The 19,762-nt window shown below is 32.4% G+C and overlaps 1 protein-coding gene and 2 long non-coding RNA genes across 3 annotated transcripts in view; 2 read left to right on the top strand and 1 right to left on the bottom strand.

Moving 5' to 3' along the window:
• Window positions 1-10,660, top strand: part of LOC135127668 (sushi, von Willebrand factor type A, EGF and pentraxin domain-containing protein 1-like) — a 51,647-nt gene extending 40,987 nt beyond the window's left edge. The window contains exons 6-7 of the mRNA XM_064054203.1: window positions 7,734-7,927; window positions 10,001-10,660. Coding sequence (XP_063910273.1) covers window positions 7,734-7,927; window positions 10,001-10,134 — 328 coding nt within the window. The 3' untranslated portion in view covers window positions 10,135-10,660. The remainder of the gene's footprint in view (window positions 1-7,733; window positions 7,928-10,000) is intronic.
• Window positions 10,661-17,618: 6,958 nt separating this feature from the next.
• On the bottom strand, window positions 17,619-19,238 carry LOC135127643 (uncharacterized). The gene is made up of 2 exons (XR_010280254.1): window positions 18,516-19,238; window positions 17,619-17,858 (listed from the first exon to the last, which is right to left on the bottom strand). It is a non-coding gene; the product is annotated as an uncharacterized LOC135127643 (long non-coding RNA).
• LOC135127648 (uncharacterized) overlaps window positions 18,320-19,762 on the top strand; it is a 32,957-nt gene continuing 31,514 nt past the window's right edge. Inside the window, exon 1 of the long non-coding RNA XR_010280260.1 lies at window positions 18,320-18,455. This is a non-coding gene — a long non-coding RNA (uncharacterized LOC135127648). The remainder of the gene's footprint in view (window positions 18,456-19,762) is intronic.

The raw sequence follows: 19,762 nt of genomic DNA, 5'->3' as shown, positions 1-19,762 counted from the left end.
GTACTAAGGCAACATTCACTTTCATCCTAAGATCTAAACGTGTTTTAAATGTTAGGATTAAAAACAAATAATGATTAATCTCAAACTATATTTTTTCGTCAATTTTGAAAATATTAATAATGTTGTCTTTAATATTTTTAATTGTATTAATAATAATTAAACACATTACATAATTTCTAAATTTTAAAATTGATATTGAATGTAAAATTAGAACAAGTTTCAGAAAATTGCATTAACGATTTGCCGTCACTAATGTTGCTGCTATTTCATTGTCAGTTACGTCTTTGGTTATATTTACTTCATTCCTCTTCGGTAATTTTTGGGGAATCACTCCACTCGTACTCGCTTTATCTAACCGAAACATTTTTCGCACCATATCTTACTTGTGTTTCACTGATTCCTCTATCTATCCCTCCGCTACACTGTTCGATTTCCATGCTCCTTGTCGCTTGAGAGATATAATGTCACCTCCTGCATCTACGTGCAACGTAAGCATTGTCCGCTATATTCATTGGGATTTTCCAAATTTAAAAATTTAGCTACTTTCTGTGGAATATCGCTAATCTTGTGAATCCCAACTGCTTGCCGCTGGCACTTTCCATTTAGGTATTTAACGAGAAATCGACGTTCATGAAAATTTTTTGGTCGAAGAGCTATATATTTCTGGTAAATATTAAAATATTTTTCTCCCATAACGGTAAATGATCTTGGCTTTTTAGTTTTCGTATAAGGAATCGTTACAAGTAAACCTGATTTAGCATTTTCAATATTATCTATGCTTAATTCCACCAATTCCTGACAACGGCATGCGCCACTCACTCCGAAAATTACAACGACCTGAAGGATAACTTATAAAGTGCATTTCATTCATTTAAGTTGTAAATTTACTTTCGCAAATAAATATTTTTCATCTGAAGCATGGCTTAAAAGATCTTCTATTTGGTCATTTGTTAATACTCTTGATTTCTTTGACTTGTAACCTTCTGTTTGTTTCTTCAAAAACGGTCTTAGTTTAGAAAATTTTTCTACATCTATGCCATTTTTTATATTTAAACTCGCCTTTACCATCGAATATTGCGACCATAGTGTGGATGATTTCATTGTTTTTGCCAAATTGGCAAAATACAGAGTCATCAAAATTGATTGAGAGAGTTGGTACCCCCTGTTTTTGCCGTGAGGTTTGTCCGCCTTATGACAGATTTGTTTAAGGTTATATGGCAATGAATTCAATGGCGTGAGAAGAGAACTGGGGGTTGATTGTCGAACTCACCTGAATCAGTGAATACGAAAGTTACCTTCTTGCAAAGTTGCGAACGGTTTTGACGTTTGTACGAATCGCCTTGGTCGATGCGCACCCTACACCTTATTGCTACTCGCATCTTTACGAACAAATTCCAGAAATGAACGAATCTAAAATTCGAAACTTCAAATCTGACAACCAATATTTTTTACCAAAAAAAATCGAAAAAAGACGCCACTGAGTTTTGAAATTTGAAACTTGAAACTTCAAATCTGACAGCTAATATTTTTATACAACTTAATAAACCTAATTATTCAAGTTCAGGTTTACCAACTCTCTCAATCAATTTTGATGACTCTGTACTTCAGCAAAACGTTCTAGGAATAGGTTTCAATGTTTTTTTCCTTAAACACCATCTCATGAAGCGCTTGTAGGCAAACTCAGATTTTACACGATGTGGTCGGAAGTAAGTCTGCAATTATTGTTTGTGCCTTTTCGGCCACAACTGGAGCCAAATCTTCTTTAGCATTCATTATTGGCGAAAAATGAATCAATTTTTGATACTTTTTGAAAATCAATGACACAATGTAAATAAAAAATAGGCAATCATGACTACGTAGATACCAGACTACTGATTCCGTTTTCATTACATTTTTTTTTTAATTTATTTAGTTAACTTTCTAATTATGGTGAAGATGCGTTTAATTTTTGTTTTACTGTCGGAAAGTTCTACTAACACCATATTTTCCAAATGTTTAATATTGTCTACACTCAACTCGCAGAGTTCTTCTCGATAACATGCTCCAAACAGTTCTATAATTGTAGCCACTTTTATCATTAAAAATTGTGCATTTGGGGATGTATTTAAGAATGTTTCGATCTGTTCCCTAGTTAGAATGCTTGATTTTTTGGTTTGTAGTTTTCAGATTTACGTTTTAAAAACACAAACACCTTGTAGTATTTTTCAATGTCTATGTTTCGTTTCATATGAAGAGATGACTCTATTATTGAAACATGAGTCCAAAGAGTGGAAGATTTCCAGATGTGGGCCTTTTCTTCAAAATATGCCAATACAATGTCTTCTGCGAACTTGCCTGCAACCTTTTTGACGTTGCATCAGTCTAAAAATTTGTTGTAGGAGATGTTGTGCTGTCTCGATTTTGCGGGTAGTAATTCTTGACTCATTCGTTGAGCACTTTCTTGAATATCAAGCGTTTCACTTTCCATTATAAAAGCTTGATTAATTTACAAATCAATACAAAATGAGAACTGCACTTCACTTAAATTAACATAACTAATAAACAGTAATCTTTTGTTTCATCGTCATAAGTTAATTGATTTTTTTGTGTAAATATTAATTTGCAACAATGATTTTTTCTCTTTGAAAGGCGGAGTCGTATAAAAAATGTTGTATGATGTACGTGCTAAAACTGCATTATTTTTTGCGTAGGTTCCTTCACTTGAACTGGCGCCTTCGTTCCGGAAACTTTCCTACTCGAAAAATAATTTGACATTTTTAACACTTACATCATAAACAACTATTAAAGCAGAGTTTGCCAATACTTGTTCAGGAGGTTTTTAGGCAAAGATAGGCCATGTAAATTCTAGTAATTTGGGTGGCAACCAATTTCGTATATGCAAAGACCCCTGATGACAAAATTGAATTTATCATATTAGGTTGTCTTTAATGTAAGGTTAGAAAATCTGACCAAAACTGTAACACTATAATTTCACACTTTGTATTTTCTATTCCAAAAAGTACGATTCAAAACACTGAAATAAACCATTATTATTTCAGTATTTAATAACTATAGCCAATATAATCAAATTTAAAATTCACATTTGAATAATCAATAATTAAGTTTTAAGTTTAATAATCCGTTTCATCATTTTTGATTATATTATATAATTATTCTTAACAGTTAACATAGAATAATGAAAAGGAGTAAATAACTGAATAATGTCTACATCGCTTTTGCACGCTTCTTGTGTTCCAGGAGTGTTCATTCTAGTTCTAGATGATGGTGGAATACATGGATCAAAAGGCAAACTATATGTATGTTTTTACAGCTATTTGAATAATATCCAAAAAGGAAACCGTCCTGAGGTCAAAAATAAACTGTAATAAAGTGTACCTAATTAACAACTAAATGACGAATTATATATACTCATGTTGTTGGATTTTTTTTTTATAAAATATGAAGTGCTTGACTCAAAAATTTGTGAAGTACATATGCACTGAGATCCAGAACTATGAAATAATGAACAAAAAGTATTAAAACATAAAATAAAACGGTCATTTAAAGAATGGTAATTCATTTCAGTTAAACAATTTCAGAAGTTAAAAACAAACATCCTCTGCAATGTCGATTATTTCAGTATAAAAATTTAACTCATGATCATCGTCCTCTGATTCTGACTCTGAATCCGATTCGCCTAGCGAAATAATTAAAAGAGGAATGTCTTTATACGAAAAATTTCCCATATGTTTTTCCAGTCTGCCAAATAACCCTTTTGTGTATTTGTCCTAAAAGGTTTAATTAATTCCCACAATTGTTTTTTCGAAAATTTTTGTTCAAATTCAATACCATGATTATACAGCAATTCTTGCAATTGACTTTTTTTACTAAATAATGTTGGTGGCTTGCCCAACTGTAGAGGCCGTGCGTTTTCAGATGAACTTGCGTGGAAAACGAAAATGAGTCGGGCCAAGTCTATTTTTAAATTTAAGGGGTGGTCGCATCCCCCATTGGCGTGCATCAGCTTCAGTAAATACATTGTTGTGAACATGTGGACATCGAGTGCTTAGACTGCCACCATATCATCCGGAGTTGAACCCAATTGAAAAAATTTGGGCGCTTGTTAAAAATTGGGTAGCGACGAGGAATATGAACTGCAGGTTAAATGACGTTGAGCAGTTGGCACGTCAACGCTTTGCTGAAATTACAGCAGAAGATTGGGGTCGTATATGTGACCACACAGACAAAATTGTCAATGAGTACCTACAAAAAGAACACTTATTTGATAAAATATCAGACGAAATGTCTTTTGTTGTAAATACCGGTGACTCTGATGACGAATGGAGCTCAAGCGACGAAGAAGAGGAACCTTCAACTACAGAAATCGAGGGCGTAGAACCATTATAACATAATTATGAAATAATAAATTTTGTAGTACTTCGTATTGCTTTTGTTTTAAAACAATTCAAATAAATTTGTTTTAACAGAAATCGAGGGCGTAGAACCATTTTAATAACATATAATATAATAAATTTTGTAGTAATTCGTATTGTTTTTGTTTTAATCTACTGTAAATAGTACACATAGAAACACAAATTAGATTGATTATAACCTAACTACAAGAGCAAATCTCGAAATTGGGCCGTAATAAGTGTTTATATCCATTTTTAAACTCTCGATAATATTTGATTTTTAACAATATGAAGTGTGGCATACTTCCGCTTGATAAATTCAGACTTTTTTATAATTTATAAAATAATAAAATAAAGAAAAAATATTAATAACAATATTTAATTTACAATAAAGATACGCAGCAAATCTAAACAAAATTTTTCAAAATCGTGTACAAACGACCTCTCTTTACTAAACTCACTGTTCCGCCACTGGTGGAATTCTACTTGTCAGACGACGATGACTCACTGTGCTTATCTGAAAACGCACGGCCTCTACTCAATGATATGGTGCGTTGTCCACAACCACCAGACATTTTTTGTTCAACTTAACCAAAGCTGGAATAAGTTGATTAACCACTCATTTTTGAAAAAGTGCCCCGTCCATTGGTTTGTGATAATCTCTATCGTTGTTTTTTGATTTAATAAAAAGTTACAACCATCTAAAACCTCAAATTGACTTCAAGCGTGTAGAATTGTAAATCTTGATCCTTCATTTTCAATTTTGATGGGGTTACTCAACCATTTTGGTGAATCCATGTGTGCAGGTCTTTCCTAAATAGATAATTTGAAAAAGTGTCACTGGGTTTTCGCTCGTCAGAAGATGAAATTTTCAAAGTTGCGCGACTCACCTACAAAATTTTTTTAATTGACAAATATTTAAAAACTTTAAAAATTACAGAAAGTATGTTTATTATTCTCATTAGTAACTTTTCACGCTTGAGTTGGAGACTATCTTTTTTTCATTTGCTGATGGCACCTTGTTATTCAGTTTTTTTGTTGTAACAAAATAATTGTCGGCATTTTAAATTTTAATGACAAATTTTAGAAATGTTGCAAATTGATAATATGATTTCTAAATAACAATAAAGTTCAGCTAACTTTTGTCTAAAAATCTCTTGAATACCTACTGAAACGTTTTATAAAACGAAGTTGTATATTAAGTATGTTCTGTTATTTGGTAGCAATGAGTAAAGCCTACAATAACAGAATTTAGTACAGGCTTAAATCATTAGGAGTGTGACCTTTCGACCCAACTTCATTGTTTACCAAACCCTAATTTAGAAGGATTTTAAGGATTCTAATTACTGGATTATGTAAAACTCAGTGTAACAAAAATTGATGCAGAAGCAAACATGGAATAACATGTAATTTAAAGATAATGTCCTACCATTAAATAGGATTTCATTTATTTGGTCTCTAGTCGAACCGATAATGTCCAGCACTTTTAAAAAGTGACAGAACATAGTAGTTTTGAACGTTAGTTTTGTAGGAGTAACTTTGAAAAAAAATCGAAAAGTAAAAAACTGCGAACGTATCGTTGGATAAATTTTTAATATATAAACATAACCAACATAGCGTTGAACAGTTGGAAAAAAAAGACCAAACCTTGAACAATTAATAGAACCAATTTCATCCGTAAATAGATTAAATACCTGTTCGGTACAAGGCAAGAAACTGTAAACATTATTATCTGACAACATTATTTTACATTTCAAATTACGTACTCTGTGTTCTGCTTAACAATTAACGAATCAACATAAAATACAAAAAGAACTCCTGTCTATTGTATTACAAAACTTGAATACCAGCAAGCCCGAGATTTTTCATCATATAAACTACAAATTGCTGTCCTTCGAATATATTTGTAAAGTATACATAACACTGCATTACAGCTGTAGAATTATAATCAGATAAAAAATTTCCATTGGGTTGGTACAATAAAGATTTATAGGGGTGGTCTCACCCCTTATATTTATAATTTCAAAGCGTAAAAAGTAGCAATTTCGCTGTGAGAATCAACTAATACAAAACGTCAAACATATACTGTAATATGACATATGAAATGAAATTTTAATACATAAAAATGGAAATTTATGTGCAATACATGTGAAACGACACAACTTTTTAGAAATATGATAAACATGAAAGACTCATGTAGCGACTTATTAAGCAAATCGTTGCATTCTTACCAAATGACAATGTTGCTTCAAATCCTTTTGCATAAAATAACTGATAATAAATGTATTGGGTTTTCTATGCTAACTTAAGCTGGAATAAAGTATAGAAACGACTTGAAATAATAAAATGTACACAACTATATGACAAAATAAAAACAATATGAAAAAAATCTCCAAATACGGTGAAATGAAAATCCAAATCAAATGTAAAAAGAGACAGTTCTAGAACGAGCAGTGTGCAGCTGTGGAAAACCCGTTAGTAGTCTCTAAATAATTGAATTCTTGAGTTTGCCGGATTTTAGTTATTTATCTTTCAGCGTTTTTATTTTTTTATGTACTTTTACCCTCTTTGTGTAGGATCAATAGTTGAAATACACAAATTATAACGTTTTGCGTCATTAGAATAAAACATGGTTTATAGTTACTACGCAAGTGGAATCGGAAATAAAAATTTGAATAGTGCAATTACTTTTCATGAAATATGCACCCTTTGGTTGACATTAGTGGCTTATAGACAAGATAGGAAATTTGATCCTCCCTCTACCGCGTTGCGCTTAGGTACGGCGTTTCCGTTTACAGTTTGTTGGAGTTGTGTTGGAACTGCGAATCCCGGCAAAAATTGTATTGTTCCCGACTCCTTTACGGTTCCGATTCTGTTTGTGGAGTAGCCACAAGACGCTTAAATTTCCAACTCGATAACAAACCCTATATGAAATATCGCCTTAAGTATTTTATTGCAAGAATTTTTCAGTAACTGAAACTGTATGGTAAATCGACACCACTTTATCCTTCGTAAATATTAAAAACCCCTCCCGAGTGTAGGCATAAAATGCGACCAGCAGCCTCCGTTCCGGATTTTATTCGCGACAAATCGCCTAATTGTACATAAATCAACAAATTAACCGCACTCGTTCCCATAATTACCCGTGGGCTTGACAACTCGGTAATTTCCGCGTTTGTGTTTATAGTTTTGCAATCGAAAATTATGCCTTCAAGTGCAATTGAATCCCATTACCGCGTCACACTTCGTAAGTCGCCGCTAATTAATGAAGGAAGTCCACTTTGAGCGCGCGTCGTACCATAAAACCTCTGCGAAAGTGTTTGGAAATTTTTGTCATTCCAGCGCTTCGCACACGCCGAGCACCAGGTCGGCCGGAGACTCCATGGGGTCGACAGACACGGTCGCCGTGTCCGAAGGATCGACCAACGTCACCTTGGACACCGCTTCTTCGTACAGTGGCTCGCAGCCGGCGTCCTGCAGGGTCCACTGCGGAAGTTTGGCTTCGTTTGACACCAGCTCCGTTGTCAATACCGAAGGTAGGTGTGGAGATCTTGTGTGGTTTGTATTAATTTTTGGCAGGAGGAAAATGTTATGGCGCCAGTAGCCAATTTAGATTGTTTGTCCAGAATTTTATCATATCAAAATTTACACAAGATGTTCTTAGAAGCTAGTTGTGGGTTATATGGGTGCACAGCTCTTTTTCTCGGAAAATGACTCTCCCCCTGTATAAACGGTGTCACATCTGATGTTCGAAATTTATCACATTGACGTATTTTAATGCAAATAAACAAATAAAAAAAAAAGGAAAAAAATGGTTGGATTGACCAAGTGTTCTACTTTTTAAAGCATGTACATTGTTACGTAATGTTTGCTTGTTAACGGTCAAAGTAGTATGATACTGTTGGTGAATATACCTAAAATTACTTGTAGATATGATAACATTAATACATGTCCTAGCTTTAGAATACGTTTTAAGGTTGTCTTAAAAAAATTGAGAGACTTAGAGTTGAAAAAGTCAATTTTTTCATGTATTAATTATAGTATTCACTGGTGACCATATTGTTTGCAGTCTTATGAACTGTAAAATTTAATTTTTAGATTTTTTTAAGTTGTGAAAATATAACAAAGTTCACGTATTTGTGTCCAGGTGTGTATAATTTGCTACAAAAAAGCCGACAAATGCATTTTCTGTGACCCCATAAAAGTGACTCATCTCTAACAATAGGTGCGAAACTCGAGCTATCAACATCGAATGAAAACGCTATGTGTTATCTAAGACACGTGTATGTTTTAGAGTATTCAACATTGTGGGCTGTTTCAAACTTTATGATTTTCAGACACAATCAAAATATTTGCACAATTCTTACAATGAATGTGTGTACCGAATCAACACACACATTCAGCGCTGAAATAGTTTTTGAAATAAGTTCTGAACAATAAATAAATAATAAAAATAATTTATGGAAGTTATCATTTCTAAATTCAATTTTGTCGCTACTTTTTTGCCTGCCAAATGTGGGAACTGTTTGAGGGCATCGGAAACACTCCATTTTTTCTTTCTTTAAGAAAGTGGAACTGTAAACATATCATGAGTAGATGAAATAAGGAAATAACCAATTAGTTCAGTTTGTTAAAAAAAATATTTCTAATAATATGCCCAGTATCATTTGACCCACTTCCAACACTTTTAGGATGACTTTATTTTGTCCAATTTCGTTGTAATATACCGGGGGTCTCAGTTTACATGTTCGCCTTTAATGTCTCAGTTAATAGAAAGCAAAAGTTTTAAAATTAGATTAATAATTAACATAAAGAACTCCAAATATAATTATAATCTTCCGATGACTTAACTGAGTTCATTTTTTTAGTGGGCTAAATATATTTTTTATTTTGACTTGGCTACGTTCATGTTTTTTCGATGTTTCAGGACCCCTAGAGTACGATCGTTGTCAAATTTTATGTGCTTTAAGAATATTGTGCAGATGGTAAAACGGTAACCAAAATTTGTCCACTGAACCTCACCAACAATTTTATGGCCTCAGTTCATCATTTTGTGTAGTAAAAGTTATCCAAATTTTATAACGTAATATACTCTTGTTGAATTTATCAACTCGTAACAGCGTAATTTTATGATGCATTTTTCAGACTTAGTTTTCCCTATACAGAGTAAGTTTTTTTCCCACGATATAGTTCTGAGTACATGATTGAAGTGAATATAAATAAAGATCGTCAATTCTGAACTATTTTTTTTTGTTTTTTTCTGATCATACTTATTTTCGTAATTTTGAAATCAGGGTATGTACACAAAGAAAGAATTGTGTGTGAATTTTTGCAAAAAGTTAATAGAAAATTTATAAAAAAGTTAAAATCCTCCTTAAATGTGCAAGAAATTATGTGATGTCGTACACAAAAACATCCATGATTTTGTAACATTGAGGTTATGGGACAGAAAATTTCCAAGTCGCTCATGTCAAAAATAAGTCGATCTGTTTGAGTGTCTTTATGTTCGTATTGTAGACATGAGTTATGAAATAATGTATGTTTTCTGTATTAAAGTATTTTTTATTTGTTGTAACATTAGTGTTTTAATGAATAATGTGATATTGCAGGTGTTCCATTACTCGAAGAAAATGAATTGGAAGAAACTCAGGGGGGAGACAATATATCTTTAGTCGTAGACAATCCCTCAATTTCCGACAACGCATCATTCAAATTATCTACTAATTCAGCTGATCTGTCTTAATTTTTACTAGTTCAAGTTGATTGGAAGCTTTAAACGTGACCTTAAAATGTTCATAAACTAGTATTTAGACACGGTAAAGAGCCAAATGTTCGAATGGATTTAATATATTTTTTAAGGCCAGTGTATTATGAATTGTAGTAAGTTTTAGTTAATTTTATATATCTTTAGGTACCTGTTTGTTTTTAGTATTCTTATTGAATGTTATACTGTATTCCATCTTCTCTTTCCCTTTTTCTCCCGAACGTTTTATTTGTAAGAGTCAAAGTTATTTTCTTACTACTGTGTATATAAGAATGACCAAAGTAAAGTGTAGTGCTAGTGTCAGATGTTATGCTTATATTTTAGTTGCGAGTTTTATTTGTCAAAAACGACTCGAATTATTTATTCTGTTTTTAATACTTACGCTGTAAAATTCAGGATTGTTTTCAGAAACCGCCCATTTGATTATGGATTAAGAAGAGTGTAAGTGTTGTGATATTATTTTTAGTTTTGTTAAAAAGTAGAAACAAATAAAATGTTTATCCTACGACTTGTTTTAATGGAGGAATTCTGAACGAATTCGTCGGCTCGGTTTTTTATCGAAAGGTAATTATTAGTAATTCGTTATGAAATCAATCACAGAGGAGTGAATTACATGACGGGTATTCATCTGAAAAGTAATTAATGTATAATACCTACAAATATTTGTAAACTAATGAATTTAATTAATACCTTCAAACTACATATTAGCGCACCGACCTTGACTCCTTAGATGTTAGCGGTGTATTTAATTTAAAATAATTACAGATTGCAGGCAAGCAATATTGGCTCAATAATAATTATTAAAGCAATCATTTATCTTGCAGTGCAGATGCTTTGTGATGTTCTGAAATTGTTCACCGGAGGAACAACATTCGGCGGTCCGCTCATTACGAGCGAATCTGTGAATGAGATAAATGATTGCGGTAACGATTAGCAGTTCGCAGAAGAGCGCAACTAATAGTGAGGAGAAATTGTCGCGAAGGGCGATACTCGAGGCAAATTAATTCCGCATGAGGCTTATTGATATTAAGTGTAATTACGCTGTGGACTCCCGGTCGCTTTTAATACCTTACAATAAGAAAAGTCGAACTGTAATTACACGGAGCGAGCGTGAAGAGAAGTTTAAATAACGCGCATTAGTCAATCCCGAAAATTGACGGTAAGAAATCGGCTTCTGTGGACAGCCAGTCGCATTAATCACGGTGAAATTAAGAAGGCGAAGAGGGGTGAAAATATTCGGTCAGCTCTCACGCTGGTGTAAGCTATTGCAAAATGTTAATAAATATAGGTGGCGTGAAAGTGGGAAAATATGAGCTGTAGGGAAATGGGCTTGGATTATTGCAATGGGTGCGCTTAGAATATACTACACTTGTTTTTTGCCAAGGCATGGAAGAGTGGTTCTTCTATACAGGGTCGCTAGAATGCATGGAAACGGTTAAATATCTTGAGAACCACTTACATAAATCAACTGAAATTAGGTATAGGGGTACACGAAGTATTCGCCAAAAATTTTTTTTTGCTTCTTTATTTTTAATGGCACTACCATATACATAATTAATGAATTTTTGAATTCATTTTTTTTTTAATTCATTGATATAACACAATCATACTTTCTTTCTGATTGAAATGGCGAAATAAATTAATCGAAACCAAAATTAAACTTCTGTTTTGTACAAAAGATGCTCAAAATGCTCTCTATTTACTTCCTGACAGTGAAAAAAACGCCTGAACAAAATTTTGTAGTGAGTTAACGAGAATTTCTGGACGAATGCTAGTAATTTCGGTACGTATGCGTTCCTGTAAGTCTTCAATGTGGATCGGTCTATTGATATAAACCCGATTTTCCAAATAGCCCCACAAAAAAAAAGTCAAGCGGTGTAAAATCCGGTGATCTGGCAGGCCTTTTAATAGTACCCCTTTGGCCTATCCATCTGCCAGGAAAAGTTTCATTTAAATACTGTCGCACTTAACGTCCAAAATGAAAAAGGTTTTCCAAGTTTGAATAACTTGTCTTAGTTTTGGAAAAGGGTCGACTTTCGTTCAATTTTGTAAAAAATATCTTCAGAAAAATTCCTGACCAAGAGGAATGAAATACATATTATTAAACCTACATGAAAATATGTAACTACACATGAAACAAACTATTAAAATTGTAAAAATATTAAAGCGCTCTCGATTTTCGAGTCCATGAGGGTAACATTTCAAGATCCGTTTTCTTTCAATCAGTTAAGAAGTAGTGTGTTACAATATAATTCTTAAGTAAAAACATCCTGAAACTTTAGTTATAACTTGTTAAACAAAATAATGAAGCTTGAATAAGTGAATTTCCTAACACGCGGTTTATATACATATTTTAATAATATAATAATAATTTCATGACAGTTAAATTGTGTTGGAACCAGGAACAGCTAAGAATCTGAACATAAACTGTTGTTGACAGATTAGAAAACGATTAATAATAACACTGGCTAACTATTTTTTAACTAATTTTCTATCAAGTTTCCCAGCTACACTTCATTCAATATCGAAAAATGGTCTGTTTTAAGTAAAAATATCCATTTTCATTATATATTAGGATGCAATATTGACCCATTTTAAAATCATAATAACTTAATATATTTCTTATTTAACAAGAAGAAAAAAATTAAATTAGAAAATTACTTGAAAATAGATTAAAAAAATTAAATTTAACCGAACTTGCTGCGTGGACTTGTCCATGGGTTTCTGGGCAATAAAAAATCAGACAATTGCCGAGATTTACTAGACAATTTGTTGAAAAACTACCAAAAAGCTGGATGTTGAATGTCTTTAAAAGTGCATTTTCTTCATTCTTATCTAGATTATTTTCTTGAAAATTTAGAGGCTGTCAGCGACGAACAAACAACAAACTCGGAAACCACAATATAAACAATTCATAATGTTGAAAGTCGACTTACCTAATTATTAAATTCATTATACAGCGACTTCGCCAATCATTGTTTCAGTTAGTATGGACAAATTTGGCTTGAAATTAAAAGAACTGTCACCTCACCTTAGTTCCTGTTGTCAACAGTGACATTTAATTCAAGTCGAAATTTGTTATTCGTTATTATTAAAATGTCATAATCTTGAACGCTTAAAATGATAGCGCAAATTGTTTGGTTCAGGTTCGGCAATAGTAGAGCAAGAAAAATTTTTCACAGAATTGCCAACTCAAGTTATTATTGAACAATTTAATTCCGCTTTTACAGTAAATAGAGAAAATAGACAAAGAAATAGAGAAAAGGTGTGGGCGAAGCGGAGTTTAGCTTTTTACCAAAGAACGTTATAAGCAAAGAGTAGCCCCGCCCACGTACCCCCTCTTCATTCCAGTGACCACTCTTAATATCGTTCAGTCTTATTTTAACAAGTACTAGGCCCGCCCACCCACCCTCTAGTTTCTTAGAGGCTATGTCATTCGCTAAAATCAGTCTTATCTTAGCAAATACTAAGAAAAAAAAAAGTGGAAAATTTCTAATCGAAAAGTGGAAGAAATGAAAAATTGAAAAATCAAAAATTGAAAACTCGTGAAATTGTGGATCGAAAAATTTCAAAATCTAAAAATTGAAACAGGTTAGTAAAAATTAAATTGTAATATCTAGATTCAATTAATTTATCAATATAAAGTCCAATTTCCGTTTTTCAGAGCCAATAAGAATGAATGATCAAAACGGAATAGGCGTGGGTGGGCGGGGCAGCTTTTACTTCGTTTTAAATCTTAGATTCTACCACTTGTTAAAATGAATCCGTGAAATAGAGAAATAGGGCGGGGTTGAGTTTAGCTTTTTTCTAAAGAGTGTTTCAAAATTTAGAAATCGCATTTCATTTTGTAAATACAGTACAACCTCTATAATCCGAATTCACGATTATCCGAACATCCAGTAATGCGAACAGAATTTTTGAAGTCGATGCTTCTTTAATCCGAACAAAAACTCTGCAATCCGAACTGAACTTGGAAACACGCACCTACTTGCAAAACGGCGCAAAACTTTCTGCATATGTTGTATGGAATATTTTGAATTTTTTTAAAATTGCGATATTTCAATGCACTGAATTAATTAACTAATTCTGGAAAAAGGTTGAAGTTATCGAAGAAATGAGGCCCGAAATCTACAAGAAAAGTATTTAATTAAATTTCGAAAATCGTCGAAAATGGGTCGAAATTTACATGAGGAAAATTTCATTTTTAAAAAAGTTTCCTAAAAATTCTGCAAAAATTCAGGGATATATGTATATCCCGACGTGCTGATTCCAAAACTATAGCATGTTAATGATAACCGAGCGATATTTTCGGAAAATTCGGTGTGAAATTTGAATTTTTCGAAATTTTTAAAAATTGCGATATTTCAACTGGACGAATTTGGAAAAATGGTTTAAGTTATCGAAGAAATGAAGTCAGAAGTGACTTCTGAGGCCCAAAATCTAGAAGAAAATGTATTTAGTTAAATTTCGAAAATCGTCGAGAATGGGTCGAACTTTGCATATGGAGGTAATAAATACATAATGGAAAATTTCATTTTTGAAAAATTCATCTAAAAATTCTGAAAAAATTCAGGGTATAGATACCGGCGTGTTGATTCCAATAAGATAGCGTGTTTATGATCACGGAGTAATATTTTTTTAGAACGTACATATCTATTATCCATTGTTAAGAATTCTTTAATTTTCTGTAATAGAATTAAGGTTTATTTCTTGAAGTTTGTTTTCAACTGTGTATGCAGTTGTTATTCAATTCCCTTTCAGATTTTTGGGAAAATCGCTGATCCGAACTAATCGTTAATCCGAACACACCTTTTTCCCAATTAATTCGGATTATCGAGGTTCTACTGTACACTATACCTACGTGTAACGAAAACAACTAAATGTCGCCCATGTTATGTGAAAAAGAGTATACTAGCTAAAGTTTTATAAATTTCTTTGTTTAGAACTAATTTCTGGGAGATAGGTAAAATCGCACAAAAATTGCCCCCCCCCCCCCCTAAAATCCGCGCCTGGGAGCTACTCTTAATATTGTTCAGTCGTATCTCAGCAAGTAGTAACCCCGCCCACCGCCCTCTATTTTCGTAGAGGGTATATTGTTTGCCAAAATTAGTCTTACCTTAACAAGCACTAGGTAGATAGTTTATTTCGTAGGATGCCCTGGAGAATGGCTGCAATCTCACAAGTTCGTGAGGGGGAGATACCGGTTGCTGACGTCCTTGAAGAGTGTGTCAATGATCATTGGTTTTGCTTTTTTTGGAAACTTTAATTTTTTCAGCTTTGTTTAATTATTATTATTGAATTTTTATCATTTTCTATTTAAATATGTATTTTTTAGTTCTTTTTGAATAAAAAAAAAATACAATAAACGTTGCATAACAACATCAAAGTATTGCAGCCGAAATCGTACTTTGTCATTTTCGGATCTTTGAAAAACCAAAAATATGGGTGGCCCGGGTATTTGCAAACGATAACTTTTTACTGTTATAGTTAATAACAGGTAGACGTTTTTTTGACTTGGACTGTGACAGTTCTGAATTAATTTTTTTGCTCATCTCCAGAACCGGTATCTTCTTTTCGAAATTTTCTTTTTGTTTTTAAATTTCTAAGAATGTCTAGTACGAAAATGAACGAAACGTTCCAAAATTGGTACCGTCGAAACTCGGCTTAAATTCTACCATGTCGTGGAAGCCTTTTGAGTTTCTTTTTAGTAGACTTGTATATTTATTACCATACTTGAAGTAGGATGATTTTTGGATGTCATGTCTGGAAAAAATTGTCCAAAAAATTTTGAAACAAGGAATAGCGGACGATTGGCAAGAATAGTTTGCAACTTCAATCATCGGTAAAAAGAAAATACATAGTTGGAGATACAGTAAAAGGTAATTCGTGTAGTAAGAAAAGAGTGGGTCAGTGGCGGCTGCTTGAGGTGTGCTGTTTTAACGTCTGCTTGATTGGTTTATACATCTACTCGTAATAGTTGAAATAGAGATTATGACATGTAAATGATATCTCAGAACCTTAGATTACCAGGTTTATACAATTAATAGCGTAATTTCACAAAAAAAAAACTCGCAATGAGGAATTTCCCAATTTTTGCTTAAAGCATATTGGATATTTGTTTCCTTGACATTAAACATTTGTAATAAAACGGTATATCAGAACCAGTAAAAAACTTTTCTATAACTTTATATCAGACAATACGAATTTGGGTTCTTTTAATTCATTTGTGGCGATTCGTAGGCATTAGGTTAATCTTTCTATCTAGATATTTTATAACAGTTTTTTGTTCGATGACTACAAATCAACATAAAGCCGCAGGAATTTTAGAAAATAATTCTGGAACACTTTTCATTCGGGTGATTCCGATTTTGTGTTATACTTTTCTAACAAAAAGAAAGGTACTATAAAATTGAGAAAAAGTCCTCTGGTAGGCCACGAAATGTATATATTTTTAAAATTCTGTGATCATTTAATGTACATGTGATAATAAATAATATAATTGACCAGAATTTTAAACCTCCTTTTTTTTTCTATTTTCCTGTATATAGGCGTTCATAATTATACCTATAGTAGATATAATAATAGCCGCATTAAACTTTGCGGTTAGGATTATACAATTTTGACCAAGGGAGGGTGTAATCAACCAGCGTAGACCGTGACCTATAATAGTTTGTTAAAACGAAAAAATCCGATTATAAACCACAGTGAATCACATGATATTTGCGGCGAAAAATTTTTTTTCACGATTAATACACAAAAGCTCAAAACGAAAGTTAGTTTTCCTGAATTTTTGTGAAAAAGTGGATTGATTCATGTGAAAATTCGCGTCTAAGTTAAACCGTATTAAAATGTTCTTGCCAGTGTAACCACGTATAAACCTAAATCAAGTTAGTGAATAATAATAATAATCGGTACATAATTCATCCCAGCCAAAATTCTTACTAATTAAATTATTTTTGGTGTCATTATTTTACTTTTTTATTTACTTTGATTTTATTGATTAGAATTTTTAACAATGCATCACCTAATTTACGAGGAAGTTTTTTCCAGGTTAAATTACCTTTTACTGCGGCGCTTACAGTGTTAGTGTGTTTTAAAAACTAATGATGCATTAGACCCTCTTAAGTGTAATTAATAATACGAAACACTCGCCTGACTTATCGTATGTCACAACGGTTAGATTTTTATCTCTATGCATATCGATAGTGGCCTTATCCGAAGAATTTATCAGCCGATCAACGTCAATCAAACAGAATAGATTCTGATCGAGAAATAATTATGGCATCCACAAATTTAAATAAATTTATTCGAGAGAGAAAGGCGCTTTTTTCAAAGTGAAATTCTACTGAACTTTAATCAATTGAACTAGTTAAACATTAACTTCCTTAAAAAAATTTTACACTGATAATAACATTAATTTTGACCATTTCACTTCAAATGTTGTGGAAATAAGACACAGAAAAAAAGTTTTATTAATATATTGTCTATATTTTCTATCCTGACTTACATACTTAAGTACTTGAACTGGTGTTCTAATTTCTAATGAAAATAAGTGATTTGAGTTATATTAATATTAAGTAACTTGTTGCTTTGGTTCTAGGGTTACTTCTTTCCTCTTGAATTGTAATAGGCATCGTTGTTCGGATTCATTTGTTTGGACCGGTTGTCCTGTTCTTGCTTTGAATAACTGGACGATGAGGAGCCTGAAAAATGAATTTAGTTGTCAAGGGTTTATGCTGAAATTAATCAAAATATGTGTTTTATTTGTTAATATTGTGGAAATGATAGATAACAATTGTCTATTTAATGCATAACTCCGTGACAGCATCCACAAAGAAAAAATGATTTGTGACATCTTAATCATTAATGAATAATCTCAAAACTATGCAATGATGTAAAAATAACGGAATTTGTTATATTAAAAAACACACAGCGATTGCATTTAACCCACTTCGTATTTTTTAAAAAGCAAAAATGTAACCTTTACAAAAAAAGGCGAAAGAAGAAAGAAAGCTGAACGTTAAAACGTTAAGTATAAATTCTTAACTTTTGTCGGCCATTATGCTTAAATGTTTACCGAGCATTAAACCAATCGAAAACCGATCGATAAAGAGGGAAAAGATTTGTATATACATATATTTATTTATTCCAAAATACACAAATTTTTCTTATCGGCTGTTAGTTCGTCACTATGTGGAGTTACGTAACTGCATTCTGTGACGATCCAGTTTTACACAGTTTATTGTGTTAATTTATTAAATATTTCGCGGCCTAATATTGCAAAATTAGAAGAAATTCAGGTGAGTTACTTTTTAAATGTTTTAATAAAAGTGCAAAATATTGAAGAAACTGGGACTTACTTGACTTTGAATCTCCCCTGCTGGAATAATAGGCGTTGTTATTGGGGTTCTTCTGATTTGAGCGATTATCTTTGGAATTTTTATCCATCGTGATGAGTATTCGAAGGACAATCTCACTTTGTTATTAACAGTAACACGGACTAATCGCGTACTAGCTTCTTGCGCCTGTTTCACTATTGGTGGGTGCTTTATATATCGACCCAAAGTCTCTTTCTGTAAAAAGGGGATTCACTTGGGCTTGTAGCACAATTTATGAAGATTTTTTGTTTATTTTACTCAACGACAATGATAACACTTTGTATAAATTATTATTTAATAAAACAGTCGGAAGATTTTTAGCTGGATTCGAGTGTTTGAACACTGACACCACTCTAAACCTTATCACGTCGAAATAAAAATTGGTAAATTGTGAGGCGGTGTTGTGTTTATTTATTTAGATATACAAGAGCAAAAAGTTTATCTTTCAAGATTTTAAGACAATGTTGCGAGGTGGAGTGTAAAATCATTTCGGTGTTGCGTTTAAACGATGAGTTTGTTTGTAGTATTTGTTGATCGATGGAGCCATGATGACACCCAGTTATTTTTTTAAGCAGTTAGATTCAGTTTTCTAAATTTTGGATTTTTGTTTTTGTGGTCAATGAAGTCTGTGTCTGTGTTTCTACAAAGCAGGAAAATCATTTTTCGCGAATAGCCTAGATTCAAATGACTAAAGTATTGTAGAAATGTTTCCGACGGCATACTAGGCAAATTTTAACCTAAGTAATATTTAATATAAAGTGATGCCTTGAAAACTTACTAACAAAAAAGTATTATATTTAAAAGTATGTCAAAAAAATGTAGCAAATAATTTGTTTGTATTTAAAACTTATGTCAAATTTCTACACTTATTTTCGCAGTGTGACTGAAATTAATGGAGTGTTTTAACTTATATTTCAAAATAATAAATAACATAGACAAAGCAAGTCAAATTCCATCTTTGATACTTTTGGAAAAACTAATGTAAAACGTGTTTCGTAGAACCACTAGTAAATAAACAATTTTTTACTTAGGGTTTGACTTTAAAGCAACCGAATGAATAATATTGTGGTTTGTTTGGTTGACCAACTTTCATTTACCGCAATTAGGAAGTTTGCACTCTTTGTTAAAACAGAGATTGTCAGCATTATTTACATTATTATGTTGTAAAATTATTTAATTAATTCGTAATAATTGTGACTAATTTTGAGTACATCCGTGCGGAAGACAAA

Source organism: Zophobas morio, unplaced genomic scaffold (genome assembly GCF_036711695.1).
Source record: "Zophobas morio isolate AGI-343-1 ecotype UQ-CSIRO unplaced genomic scaffold, CSIRO_AGI_Zmor_V1 ptg000002l, whole genome shotgun sequence".
NCBI classification, from domain to species: Eukaryota; Metazoa; Arthropoda; class Insecta; order Coleoptera; family Tenebrionidae; genus Zophobas; species Zophobas morio.
Note: the sequence above shows the minus strand (reverse complement) of the source record. Positions and strands in the feature narration are given on the sequence as shown.